Source organism: Zea mays, chromosome 2 (genome assembly GCF_902167145.1).
Source record: "Zea mays cultivar B73 chromosome 2, Zm-B73-REFERENCE-NAM-5.0, whole genome shotgun sequence".
NCBI lineage: Eukaryota > Viridiplantae > Streptophyta > Magnoliopsida > Poales > Poaceae > Zea > Zea mays.
In genome coordinates this window covers 144,020,136-144,033,558 of record NC_050097.1, presented here as the reverse complement: position 1 = coordinate 144,033,558, position 13,423 = coordinate 144,020,136, and the positions used below count along the sequence as shown (strand labels likewise).

The 13,423-nt window shown below is 42.6% G+C and overlaps 1 protein-coding gene, 1 long non-coding RNA gene and 2 pseudogenes across 2 annotated transcripts; 3 read left to right on the top strand and 1 right to left on the bottom strand.

Moving 5' to 3' along the window:
* Positions 1 to 1,811: 1,811 nt before the first annotated feature.
* Positions 1,812 to 4,063, bottom strand: LOC103648952 (vacuolar protein sorting-associated protein 9A-like; annotated as a pseudogene).
* LOC111590986 (uncharacterized) lies at positions 3,490 to 3,658 on the top strand (annotated as a pseudogene).
* Positions 4,064 to 4,648: 585 nt separating the features above from the next.
* Positions 4,649 to 11,028, top strand: LOC103648951 (ABC transporter B family member 16). Its single transcript, XM_020549330.2, has 14 exons — positions 4,649 to 4,672; positions 5,711 to 5,752; positions 6,289 to 6,339; positions 6,457 to 6,505; positions 6,630 to 6,668; positions 6,756 to 6,841; positions 6,926 to 6,941; positions 7,031 to 7,158; positions 7,245 to 7,358; positions 7,637 to 7,804; positions 9,170 to 9,253; positions 9,962 to 10,057; positions 10,137 to 10,253; positions 10,469 to 11,028. Exons 1-14 carry the CDS (start codon positions 4,649 to 4,651, stop codon positions 10,604 to 10,606), a joined length of 1,152 nt encoding a protein of 383 aa, XP_020404919.2. The 3' UTR covers positions 10,607 to 11,028.
* A 9-nt stretch (positions 11,029 to 11,037) lies between these two features.
* On the top strand, positions 11,038 to 12,266 carry LOC103647036 (uncharacterized). The gene is made up of 4 exons (XR_562620.3): positions 11,038 to 11,205; positions 11,314 to 11,416; positions 11,493 to 11,671; positions 11,779 to 12,266. It is a non-coding gene; the product is annotated as an uncharacterized lncRNA (long non-coding RNA).
* The last annotated feature ends 1,157 nt before the right edge of the window (positions 12,267 to 13,423 follow it).

Genomic DNA, 13,423 nt, shown 5'->3' with positions numbered 1-13,423 from the left:
CGATTTGGATTCAGTGCACCTCGCCGGGGATAAGAACGCCACCGCTGCCGTGTTCACTGCTCGGAATTGCGGCTGTTGGTAAAAATCTTCCGAGACGTGGTGCATGTAACCATGAGGTGGCGTCGTTCGGCCGAAGCATTTCACCTGGGTGCTCGTCGTGGCCTTACCCGCACACAAGCTCGCTAGCGCACATGAAGATATTTTGAATTCCATCCGATTCCGACAACCTCCCTATAAATTGAGCCCGAGCGCTACTTCTTTACTACCTTACGCACCTGAGTGCTTGCACAACCCGCTCAATTTCGTGAAGAAACCTAGTAAAGTCGTTGGCTTCCCCTCGCCGTCCTCGGCTCCGCCGTGAAAGACCACTCTGTGGCCAGGTCAAATTGAGCAAGCATTCCTTAAATTCTGTCCCGTTGGAACTTCCTCTGATGCTAGGGGTACTCATCGATCCAATTAATCTAACGTTACTGCCTTTATCTCACCGGAACAGCCCTTTTCGACGCCGGAATACTCCATGGAACGCCACCCCGACGCGGACCGCCCTCTTTGTTCTTCGTCCCGCCTGTCCCACTGTCGTTCCAAGCTCCTGGTGAGTCGTTAGTGCTTGTCATGCCTATCAATTGAGTTCTACCGTGTCGCGGCTTCGGGACCAAGCCCGACGAACCTCGGAGTCCGCCATGAACCAAGTAACGAAGACTGTAGGCCATAATAATCCGATTGGTTGTGGGATGAGGGTTGGTTATGCCCAGGGAAGTGGCCGGGGTGCTCATCACCTCGGAAGAGGGCTGCCGGCGGGGAGCTCCGATAGCGGCAGTCAGGTGTTCGACGCGGCGTCGTCGGGGTCTCGCTGTCATAAATCGAACAAAGAAGAAGGGCTTAGATGTGAGTATAAGTGACACATGTGAGTATCAGTGGGCGCTTTGCATTTGTTTGAACGGTCAGGGGTCTTTGCGCAAGATCACCCGCTCGGTCGCGGGCGCGCCCAACTTCCGCGTAGGCTTTGGTCTGCTGGGCTGAAATCGGCCCGGGACTGTTCATTAGTTTTCCTTTTCCTTTTTCTATTAAGTTTGGAAATCTGTAGAAAATAATGGAAAATTATAAAAATATGAGACCAATTTTGCTAGACTCCTAAAATCCTCTAGTATTTAATAAAAATAGTTCCAAGATTTTTATTCAAAGCCTGGAATTATTTAGCATTTAAAGATGCCTAAACCCAACCCAACCTTTTAGAATTTTAGAATTAATTCAATAGCTCCAAAAATAATAAAACTTTTTGGGTAAGCTTAGGATTAAAGCCATTGGATGAAGTTTGAAATGATTTGGACATTGTTTGGTCCCAAACCCAATGAGCTAGCCTCCTAGGGTTTAATTGCCTAATCTCTACTAGTCTATAAGCACGGTGTATAGGCGTCCATACCGTGCACCACCGTTATGCCTCTCCCCCCGACCACTTCCGTAAGCAACCCGGACAATCCCACCCGAGATCGCCGTGCACCCCAGACAATCCCGCCCGAGATCGCCGTGCATCCTAGACAATCCCGCCCGAGATCACCGCCCAGATCTCGTATGGCCGCCGCATAGTCGTATCGCCCTGCGATGCCCCCACCCACCCAGCCGCCCCTGCCCCCGGTGAGACACCAGCACGAGTTGGCCTTCTTCTCCGGCTGCAGCGACACCGCCGGCCCCCGCCACCCCATCCCCAAGCTCATCTTCCTAAAGGCCCTGGCGGAGGCGTTGCAGATCCCGCAAGAGCAGGCGACGCTCGCATACCTCCACGCCCGTCCGCCATGCGCCCTCACCGCATGCCATCATCGCGTCGGCGCCATTCCAGGAAGGCTCGCGTTCGCGCTGCTCCAGGAGGACTCGCGTGCCTCGTCCGCGCGTGGCCCACATGCTCCGCCCTGCGTCCCCCCACCTCGCGCGATGCCCGGGTACTCCTGGAATTTTTTGTTCAAGTCATCCTCATTGAGGAGCTCCGCAATTCCTTTCTTCTCTAATTCAGAAATAGATTGCACCTGCTCAACTTGTTTACCACTCAGTCACGTCACTGTCCCTTCTCATATCCTGCCCTGAACCTTGGACGTGGTCTTTCAAAGATAAGCTGGCATCAGAATTCCTGTTAGCTCCAAGACTTTGTGATCTACGATCTTGGACATCAGGATTGGCTTGATTATCCTGGTATTCTGAGTCAGTTGATAACCCCAACATGTGTTCCCTTGCTGAATCCATTCTCCTTTGAAATCTAATTCATTCATCGGTAATGATTCCCCATCAATGTTCCATATGAAAGACTCAGCAGACAATATGTTTGTAAAAAAGTATTGAGCCTCTGACACCAATCTTGTTTGTCGTCTATATCTTTGTATGTACAACAGTTTGAGTGGAGCTACGGAGGATTAGCCTGTACAAATTCATCTTTGGTCATTTTTAGCAAAATACATCCCTTGAAGTTTGTAACCCTTCCCTTTTTCTAAATGCATCGGACCAAACAGCTTCCAATAATATAGATTACGGATCCTATTGCTAGGTACTATGGCCTCAGACGAGGTCAGGGCATGAAGATCATCAGGCCAGTGAGACGACGGCAAATACGTCGCATACCACTATGTTGTATGACAGCGTCAGAACGCAGGTGAACTGAAGAAGAGAACCATAGATATGGTAATTTTTTCTGAAGCTACGCATACCCCCATGTTCTTGGAGACATCAGAGTCGCTTTTTCACACCAAACCTAATATATTTGTCATGATAATGTCCCTTTTTCTAGATTTTATGCTTTCATTGAATGGAGAAATACTCCCATCTGTTTCATTCTGCTTTGTTCTAACAACATAAAATGTGAATCTATGTTAAAACCTGAATAATATATACTATCCCATTGTATAGGTTATGGTTGAGGTCTGTCAAACTAATTAAGGTGACATGCATACTTGCCATTATTCTCCTTCAAGAGATATTTGAAAAATTCTATGGATATTTGGTTGATGGATACCAAATACAAAATAAAAATTGGTGCTGAAATGATAACTGGACAGATCAGTAAGCAGTTTCTGTCTTCAGTCGGTAAGCAGTTTCTGTTTGTCATGCTATATGTATCTCCAATTAGTTATATGATTTGTGACACTCTGCTTTGAAGGAGTTGCTTTCTTTGGGAGAGCGGATTGGTACCGTAAACACAGGCCTTTCAGACGATGTATTGTCCACGTGCCTAAACATGAGCCTCTACATGCCGCAACTTTAGGTTCTCATGAAGATTGTGAAACAAAATGTAGCGTGTACCAGGCAAGTTTATTTGTATCAGATTCTTGTATATCAGGATGTTAGTTGAAACCTCTAAATTTTTTTCTGTTGCATGAATTTTGTTCTCAGGAGGAGTACCATTCCACTAGCTGAAACATCTCTACGGCGATAGTACCATTCCACTAGCTAAAACATGACGAACGATCGAGTGATGTATAATAAAGGGGTACGGTTCCTTTTTAACTTATATATTTCTCGGTCTTTTGACTAAAATAAATTGTAATATTTATTCTTATCAGTCTAATGTCTGGTATATAGACAATATATTCACTTTGAAATTAAAATCTCTACTACTCCTTATGTGTGTATCGTAGGCGTCCACATCCCGGTTCTGCCTTCGCCAGCGCGCCCCCTCCGCGCTCCCTCCGGCTTCCTTCGATGGCCAGCTGCCCAGCCTCGCAGTGGCTCCCTGGAATAATGGCCCTAGACCGGTTAATACGCGCGCCCGCCAGCCATCGCCGCCGGGTATCCCGCCCCAGAGCCCGCGCCCCCACCAACCCCGCCCCCGAGGCCGCCCGCCACCAAGCTCGCCGCCGGCCATCCCTCCCCACATCACTCCCATGTCGAGGTCCACTCCCCCACCCATCGGCGCGATCCCTCCCGTGTCTCGGCGCAATCCAGTTCTCCACCTCGGCGCGGCGCAGATCTCCTCCTCAACGCGTAGATCGGCGCGATCCAGTTCTCCTCCTCGGCGCGGCGCAGATCTCCTATTCGGCGCGCAGATCGGCGCGTTCCACTCCCCCACCCATCTGCTCTCCATCGGCGCGATCCAGTCCCCCACCCATCCGCACGGTCCCCTCCCGTGTTGCGGTGCAGATCTCCTCCTCGGCGCGTAGATCGGCGCGATCCAGTCCCCCACCCATCCACGCGGTCCCCTCCCGTGTTACGGTGCAGATCTCCTCCTCGGCACGTAGATCGGCGCGATCCACTCCCGTGTTGCAGTGTCCTCCTCGGCCTCTCCCCCGTGACCGATCTCTCTATGGAATACCGAGGCGAGGTCGCCTCTCCCCCGCGATCCAAAAACTCGGCGTGATCCACTCCCCCACTGATCTGCGTGCTATGGAATACTGGGGTCACGGTCTCCTCCTCGTCGCGATCCACGACTGTGCACGCCAATCCCGCCCACGGTGCCCAACCGATGGAAGGCAGCTCGATCCACTCCCCCCATAACCGATCTGCTCTCCATGGAAGGCCGACGAGTTTTTGGACGCGGCGTAACATTCCATCCATGCTTCGACGCAAGGTTTCCATCGACAACATCATTGGACCGATAAAATGACAAGCGTGGGCGAGCAGATCAACCCTCATCCTTCTCGGCACGGTCCCAGGAATACTACAGCCAGGTATGTCGGCCTACTGCATCTCATTGGTACAGTGCTGCGTGGATGTTTTCATGAGATTAATTCTAATAAGTACAGTGTTGCGTAGATCATTTCATTAGATTTATTTTAATAAGTATAGTCATGCTCATGATCATTTCATTAGATTTATGCTATTCACAAACAATAGCAAATGATTTTTGGATTGCTAATTTTTGGATCGCTAATATAAAAGGAGATGCAGTTGATGACCTTAACCATTCTAGATCCAATATCAGTCTTGATATCCTCAGTTAGCCATTTTCTAAATTGCACTATGCAAATAGGTTAACTGTTATTTTCTAAATTGCAATATGTTATTTCTATTTTTTCATCCTATGTTAGTTCAGAAGTAGCTGCATAGTCAGCTACTACTACCACTTGAGGGATTTGGGATCACTTCAATTTGATAGCTTTTGAGATTATTTTATCATAATATTGTATTGGTGAGCCATGGTTGTATGGTCAAACAGCTTGTCCAATGGATCAAATTATAGAATTGGAGTTGTGCTCTAAATGTATGCAAGCATATTGTTTGTAGTACTGAATTGGAGGCTTTTATCCCCTGCAATTTATGTGGTATAAGTAAGGGTGTTGTGTGAGAATGCGAATGAGATTCTAATAGAGGAAAGAAATGTTTAGGTTTGCTATTTTGATCACTTTGACTTAAAATTATTAGCAATTCCATTCTATGACCATTTGAGATATCATCTTGTTTGGGTCCGCCTAACATTTCTTCGTGTCTAGCATAAGTTTTGACCTGACCCAGTTAACAATTAAAAAATGGTCCAAATCCCATTTGAAATAACTGGATAGTAAGCATTTTGCCAAATTGGTGATGTTTTTGTACTGGATAAATCCTTCTATTGGACTGGCAATTATATTTTTGTACTAGCAATCCAGTATATTTTTGTACTGGATAAATCCTTCTATTAGACTGGCAATTATAATTACTGGGATGGTATTGATATATTTTTCTTCCTTTCAAAATTCATATGTTGTTGGTATCTAATAATGGATAAACTGGCCTTCTACTATTTATTTTGTAGGATAGTTCTGACATCATTGCCATAGTGCTGGTTTACTGCATGGTAAGACATCAGTCGATTATGAACCTTTTGCTATGCATGGATAATTTTCAATTTATCTTGACAATATTTTTTAGGCTAATAACAACATTATTCGTTTCCATCCCACAAGAAGGAATATCAATGGTCTTCTACGAAGGTAGAGTTTACCACATTATGTACACAAAAATTGCCACTGATTACAGTAAGCCTATACCAGACTGGCTTGAGAATTCCAATGATGAGGTAGCAGAGAAGTGTGATGCCATAACATCTGGTGTTCTGAAGAAGCGGCAAAAAACTTGCTAGCCGTTTGAGTATTTCTAACGTGCCTGAATTTAAATCTAAAAATGCAAATCAGAGACAAGGCTGCTACTATGAGGGATAAGTGAGTCATTCATATCTTACTTACTCACGCAGCATGGTATTCTTTGCAGAAATCTCATCTTTGCATGTATCATATGTGTATCTAATTTGGCTCGTCACATAGAAATTTTAGACATCTCTCTGTTCGTCCGAGCTTCTTAATCTATTATGTTCATTGTGCCATAAAGGTTTAGGCACTTGGAGTTCTTATGGGCGGACTTGTGAAAGCCGCAGATTCAGTTTCGGTATGTTACAATTTTCAGAGCACTATGCTTAGCTACACTACTCAGTACTTACATATGAATGGAATACAAACACATGTATGGTGATGCTTCTATTTCTCTTTGAAACTGAAACTTCAGGTGTGCATATCTAAAGGTTTAGGCGTCCCCATTGGATTCAAAGGCTTTTGTATATCTATCGAGCACGTTTATAGATTTACTGATCAGATTGATAACATCACACACACACGAAGTTCATCTTGAACATGCTTAGTATTATTATGCATCTGATGGTATGGTATTGTCTCTGATAGATCCATTTGCTGAGGCTAATGCTGAGGAGTCTGGTGTTGGTCTTGGAACGAAGGATTATGTGCATATGCGCATCTAAGAGCGCAACGATAGAAAGAGTCTGACTACAGTCCTGGGTCTGAACAAAGAATTCAGCTATAACAAGAACCTCATTGATCTGAAGAAGGAATTCTGCTGCAATGGTACTGTAGTTCAGGACCCAGAGCTAGGCCTGGTAAGATGCGAGAATAACGTGTTTCAAGCTCACAAAATGGTATCTGCTGGTTGGTGGGTATACTGATCTGTTTATCCGTTGCAGGTCATTCAGATCCAAAGTGACCGGCGCAAGAACGGCCTCCTGTAAAACTACTATATCTATGGACAATGTTTTGCATCCCCTTGTAACACAGTTTTTTTTTTGCAGACATTGAGTCGAAATTGAGACAGATAGAGGAAGATCCTGAAGGTGCAGGTACTGCTCACTTGTATTCAGTGACACTAAAAATTAGTGGTGTGGCAAATCGTGCATTTGAGCCTCTATTTGAGAGGCAGGTATATAAACTAAGCTGTCTCTAGAACTATTGCTATTGCTTCAAGTTTCCTCATTGAGTGCACTAAATTCTTAACTTCTGGTACAGACCCAAGCTGAAAAGATCAGATCTATTCAGGGAATGCTTCAAAGATTCCGAACACTATTTAACCTGCCAAGTGCAATCCGTGGGAACATTAGAAAAGGAGAATATGATCTTGCTGTCAGAGAGTACCAAAAAGCAAAGTCAATTGTTCTAGAATATTGTATCCGACTTCTGTAACTTTCATTACTGGTTTCTAATATAATTCAAGTGGGGACAGATGCCCCCCCAGTCTGTTTTTTTATAAAGAAAGGTAACCAAACATGGCACACCCAATTTAATTTGTTTGCCATACTATGTACATATTTTTTTACAATCTATAAGTCACTATGTTGTAATTATAAGAATTAGTTTCATGCAATTCTACTTATTTGGTGACTGAATTAATTCTGGAACAGGCAATTGCACAAGTAAGAACAGTGTACTCTTTTGTCGGAGAGAGCAAAGCGCTCAATTCATATTCTGAAGCAATCCAGAACACACTGAAGCTTGGTTACAAAGCTGGGATGGCCAAAGGTCTTGGAATTGGATGTACTTATGGGATAGCTTGCATGTCATGGGCACTGGTATTTTGGTATGCTGGGGTCTTCATCAGGAGGATTAAATTAAACAGTCTCCATCAGGAGGATTGCATGTCATGGGCACTGGTATTTTGGCGAAGCAGTACATCGAGAACCACTACAAGTCGTAGATGAAGTCGCTTCAGGAGCGCAAGGAGAGGTCAGTCCACTCCACTCCACTCCACTTTCCTTCCTGGTGTGATGGCAATGCGCATGTGCCTGGGTGATTTGAGGGGGACTCGATGCTGGCAAATCGCTATATTTATCAAGTGATGTAACTTTGAGCTGGGCAGTTGGCCTCGGTCTTCTATTAATTGCTAAGTGATCATTCGTCATTTACTATTATCAGCTTGTCTATGCCATTTTTAGGGGAGCCGGGTTCTGTAGGCCTATTAACATTTTATCTGTTTGCAAATACTTACAAAACTGCTAATGGTCTGTTTGGTTCTAGGGACTAAAGATTAGTCCCTCCATTTTAGTCTCATTATTCTCTTTTGCAATGAGAAAACAGATTAACCCAACAAGGTGGAACATACCATACATAATTATCAACTTATATGGTCAAGAATGAGGATAAAATCTACCCATAGAGAAGGGAATAAATTGTACCAGTTGACTGATGAAATCAGCCCCAACTTTATTTTAGTGCCCCCATTAGTCTGCATGAGCACTGTTAGCAGATACAACTTCATATAGAATTATGGATTATGGAAGTAAGTACACCTTGCAGTCTGCTTCTGTACTTTGGTATGAATATATATGTTCTATCTGTGTTCGTATCGGTCTTAGCACCACATTCTTGCAGGGTCGATCGGTCGACTTATTTTCTTGACTATTCACATTTCTCTTTTGCCCATAAGTTACACTTGACAACTCTTCTTCTTTAGGACTTCTGTAGGCCATATTAAACTGCTGTTGTATATTGTTTTTGGGATCATGCTTCTGCTATACATTATTGAGTTCTGGCTAAGTTTGCTGCAACCCATGTTGATATCAACCAATATTCTAGGCATTGGATGTTGGAGAGGAAACTAGCTAGCAGATGCAGATGTATCTGCAGAAGAACAAAACAATATACTGAAAGATTTAGAAAAAAAAGGAGGCGGAATACATGCGCCTACGAAGGCATAAAATGGCCGTTGATGACTTTGAATTGCTCACCATTATTGGGAGAGGTGCATTTGGGGAGGTAACAAATATTTGAGTCATCCTCTTTGATACAATATATAGTTGGGTGTTCTGTAATGAACAACAGTTTACTCAATACTTCGAGAGATCTTAGTTTTCTTGAGAAATACATGCAAGTCTCTAAAGAGACAATTTCTGTTTTCTGTGTCTGCCTGCAGCTTACCCCATTATAATATTTTGCAGGTGAGACTTTGTAGAGAAAAAGCTACATCCAATGTGTATGCAATGAAAAAGGTTAAGAAGTCCGAAATGTTACGAAGAGGGCAGGTATTCCATGATGTTTACTCCTGCCAGGAGACTATGTATCCCTCCAAAAAAAAGTTGTCACCGTTTCATTGTTTTGCTTCCATGTACTATTTAGCTTCCAGAGATGCATGTATATATACTCAAGAACTGCTACTAGAGCACTAAAATGTTGAAAACAATTATTATGGTGGTGGACATAATACAACTAAAGACATGTTCATCTATTATCATTGTTCACATATTTTCCAAAAATAGTATTTACTACTTTCAAATTCATCTAACCATACAGTCTGATTATATCCCTTCTAGATGAAAAAAATCTAACATTCGTAGAGATTTCCTGCATGTCATGATTTTGAATGCTTCCTCTTCTGTCTCTCCAGCATATATATTTGGAGCCATTCTGCCTGCTTTTGTGGTCGCAGGACTTTACTTCTTTGATCATAGCGTAGATTCACAGTTGGCACAACAAAAAGAGTATAATTTGAAGAAGCCTTCGTGGTATGTGGGACATGAGTCTGTCATACAAATTGTTTATTTAGAGTGTTCATTTGGTTGTAAGTTTAACCTTAGTTTCTTGGGATCTCAATCACATTTGTCAGACCAAGTGTGACAATCTGTTTGTCTTCCAACTATAGTATAGAAATGATACAGACGCTTGCTCTGCGTTTTTAGTTCAGATATTATGGTTGTTTAGTTAGTTTATTTTCTCACAGTATTAAATGCCAGGTCCTGCTCTGCGGTTTTCTTGGCATCCCTCCATCTAATGGAGTGCTTCATCAGTCTCCCGTGCACACAAAAAGTCTTACTGTCCTTAAGAGGCAGGTTAGTGAAATTCAAAACGATTCATGTGGTTTGCTAACCTAATCAGCTTTCCTCATACATTTCCATCTCTTAAGTTCAGTTGCTAAGCAAAAAAATGGTTGATACTGCCAAGGAGAGCATAGGAGGAAGTGCTACCAGTTTGGAAATATATGGCAAGATGGAAGAAGTTTTCATCAAAATGGATAGCGAAGAGAATGTGAGCCTTTTGACTCCTTGTTACTTGACTTATTTATATGTGCCAACAAAAAACAAAGCTTTTGAATCTTACAACAATTTGTGTTTGCCAATTAAATATGGATTCTCCTTAATTTTTGTCCCGTACCTAACTAGCACCTAAATGTTGTCCATGTTATTCTTTATGGAAAACTTACCAGTAAAATAATGGTAATGCTCAACACGTTGTCTTTTCAGACTGATTCTGTTGATAGGGAGTTGAAGAACTTCAAGGATGCTGTTCTGCAAGAAGGCAATGAAGAAGGGAGATTGGCTAGAGAATTTGACCCTCGCAAACATATAGAAGCCCACTTGCCTGTTCAAGTGAACGAATAGAGACTGAGCAATCTGCTGCAGTCCATACTGGTTGGTGGGTGTGTTGGAGCTATGCCAGTCATCAGGATGATACCCACATCGGTCCTCTTGGGTTACTTTGCCTACATGGCCATTGACAGTCTACCAGTGAATCAGTTCTGGGAGAGGATTCAACTTCTGTTCATTACAGAAAGACGACGCTACAAGTAACATCTCTGTCCCGCAGCAATTCACTTCAACTGAACGATTGGGCTAGCACGGGCACAAATGCAGAGCATGTGTTTCTTCTTTGCGACTAATCATTTGATTACGCCGTGGTTGCAGGGTTCTTGAAGGTCCCCATGCATCGTTTGTGAGGTTGATATAAGCTTTTACTGTAGTACACAATCATGAAACTCTTTTATCTTTGAGAGGTTGATATAAGCTTTTACTGTAGTACACAATCAGTTAGTTACCTAAATAATGATCTTATTCAACTAACTTTATCTTATTTTGTAGCCTTGTGCTTCTTTCTACTGAGTTGTCTTGTACCAACTAAAAATAGAGGTATTTTATCTCAGGTTCTCTACTATGTGTAATCTCATATCAAGATTAATGAGTATCGTGATCGTATAATTTTGGTGAGTATCCATGGAATGCCCAGGTTATCCTCTAAATGCATGAGCTTTTACTTTCCTTAATTTTATAGATGCTATCATGATTCTAATTATTTTTCTAAACCAACATAGAATCCTATCAACCCATATGGCAAGGCAAAGAAAATGACAGTGGACATCATCCTAGATTTTACAAAATCAAAGGAGCAACCAGACATGGCTGTCATGATCTAAGGTTTGTTTTCAATAACCTATATTAAATTGTAACCCATGGAATAGTTCTAACATGTTTCCCGCTCTTTATAAATTAGATACTTCAACGTGATTGGATCGAACCCAGACATATGACTAGGAGAAGCTCCAAGGCCACTTTGTCAAGGGTCTCTGCAATGCACTTACTGGTGCATGATTTACTGGAGGTTGTGCGCATGAATGTGCCACACATTGGTACGGGGATTGGAGTTGAAGCAGATAAATTTCACCAACATTGGTATGTGAACTGGTGTTGAAGTAGGTTATTCATTTGATGAAAGTGTGCGTATAATATTATCTCAAATCCCAGTCGCTGCTTGAACTGTTTTGTTGTCCCTATGGCAGGAGACATGATTGTCATTCCTATCCTGTGCACACTGCCTCCTCGCCGTCATTCATCGTCACCCTTGCAGTCCCGATACCGGAGCATGGTTGCCAGGGGAGAGCAGTCCGAGACAAATTTGCCATGTTGGGGCAGTCACAGGAGCCAAGGGGTTGCAGTCACAGGTCCTGCTAGCCAGGATGGAGCAATCATAGGACCTCCTAGCAGTCCAAGGCAAATTTGCGAGGTGGAGTAGTTGCAACTTCTGAAACCCACGTGATAACATGCTCAAGCGTTCGTATGAAAAAAAGATGGCACATAATCAAAAGAAGACCTCCTATTCTGCGTTTGTGAACCTGTTTGTATTTTTTTGAACTTGTTTTGTGAACCTCTATTTGTAAACCTGTAAAATCAGAAGTTGTGAATATGTGAGCTTGTTTTTGTAAAATCTGAATCTGGTTTTGTAAACTTGTTTTGTGAACCTCTTTGTAAGCCTGATAAATGATGAACTTGAGCCTGAAATCTGTGGGTCTAAATCTGTGAGTCTGAAATCTAAACTGAGCCTGAACATGTGAGTTTGAAATCTGAAATCTAAACCTGGCAAATGCTGAAGATGGCAAATGATGAACATGTGAGTCTGGAATTAGTGAGTGTGAACTTGTGATTCAGTCTGAAAACTAAGATTGACAACCCTTTGCAAATGATGAAGCTGTTAATATGAACCTGTGAACATGTTTCCCTAAATCTGTGAAATTGAATTCGACGACAGTTTGCCGAGCACCACTGCTAGCTGCTAGCCTAGTGTTATGATGATATCTTGCCTCGTGGTTTTTTATTACCATAGTAATGTTTGTCGTTTTGTATCTATGCTTTATACTAATTTTTAACTTCCGTGGCAACGCATGGGCACACAATTCCAAAATTCCTAAATCTGTGAAATTGAATTCGACGATAGTTTGTTGAGCACCACTGCTAGCTGCTAGCTTAGTGTTATGGTGTTCTATCATAGTGATGTTTGTCGTTCCGTATCAATGTTTCATACAAATCTTTTACTTCCATCGCAACGCACGGGCACATATCTATAACAATATAACACACATATGTACATAAGTTATCGTGTCATTATACGGTTCCGTTGCAACGCACGAGCACTCACCTGGTAGTGATAGAATACTAATTCAGGAAACCCTAGTGACTGGTGTGTACCGTGAAGGAAAGTTGTATTCAATATACAACTTAGTATGTTTCTATTATATAACTGCATATTCATGGCATCACATAAGCATTCATGTATACATATTGTTATGTATAGAAAACGAAGAAGAGGTTGTAGTCGAAGAAGAAGTTGTCCCGCAAGCTGAGAATCCACCGGTTGAGAATAACTACTATTTTGACATCTGTGGGATAGACCCAGAACCTCCTGCAACACAAGGCAAGCCCCGGTGCATTTATCTCTTTCCTTGTTGTTTTAAACTCTTTATCACTTGAGATGATGCATTAGGTGATAGGAGTTGTGTGCTAAACAATTGCTGCATTCCCTTCCATGGAACTGATTACCATTCCTTGATCCCTGTTTTACTTAAAGTTTTCTGATGCTTAGTTTTGCTTTAGCAAACAAAATGTTTTGTTTTAAACAAAAGGTGATGCTTCATATGGGATGGGAATTTT

Bases quoted from the DNA above. Each gene is read 5' to 3' on its own strand.
- LOC103648951 (XM_020549330.2), top strand. From the start codon at position 4,649: ATGTCGGCCTACTGCATCTCATTG. The intron at 4,673-5,710 runs GTACAGTGCTGC...TTTATTTTGTAG, and splicing joins CGGCCTACTGCATCTCATTG to GATAGTTCTGACATCATTGC. The intron at 10,058-10,136 runs GTTAGTGAAATT...TCTTAAGTTCAG, and splicing joins TTACTGTCCTTAAGAGGCAG to TTGCTAAGCAAAAAAATGGT.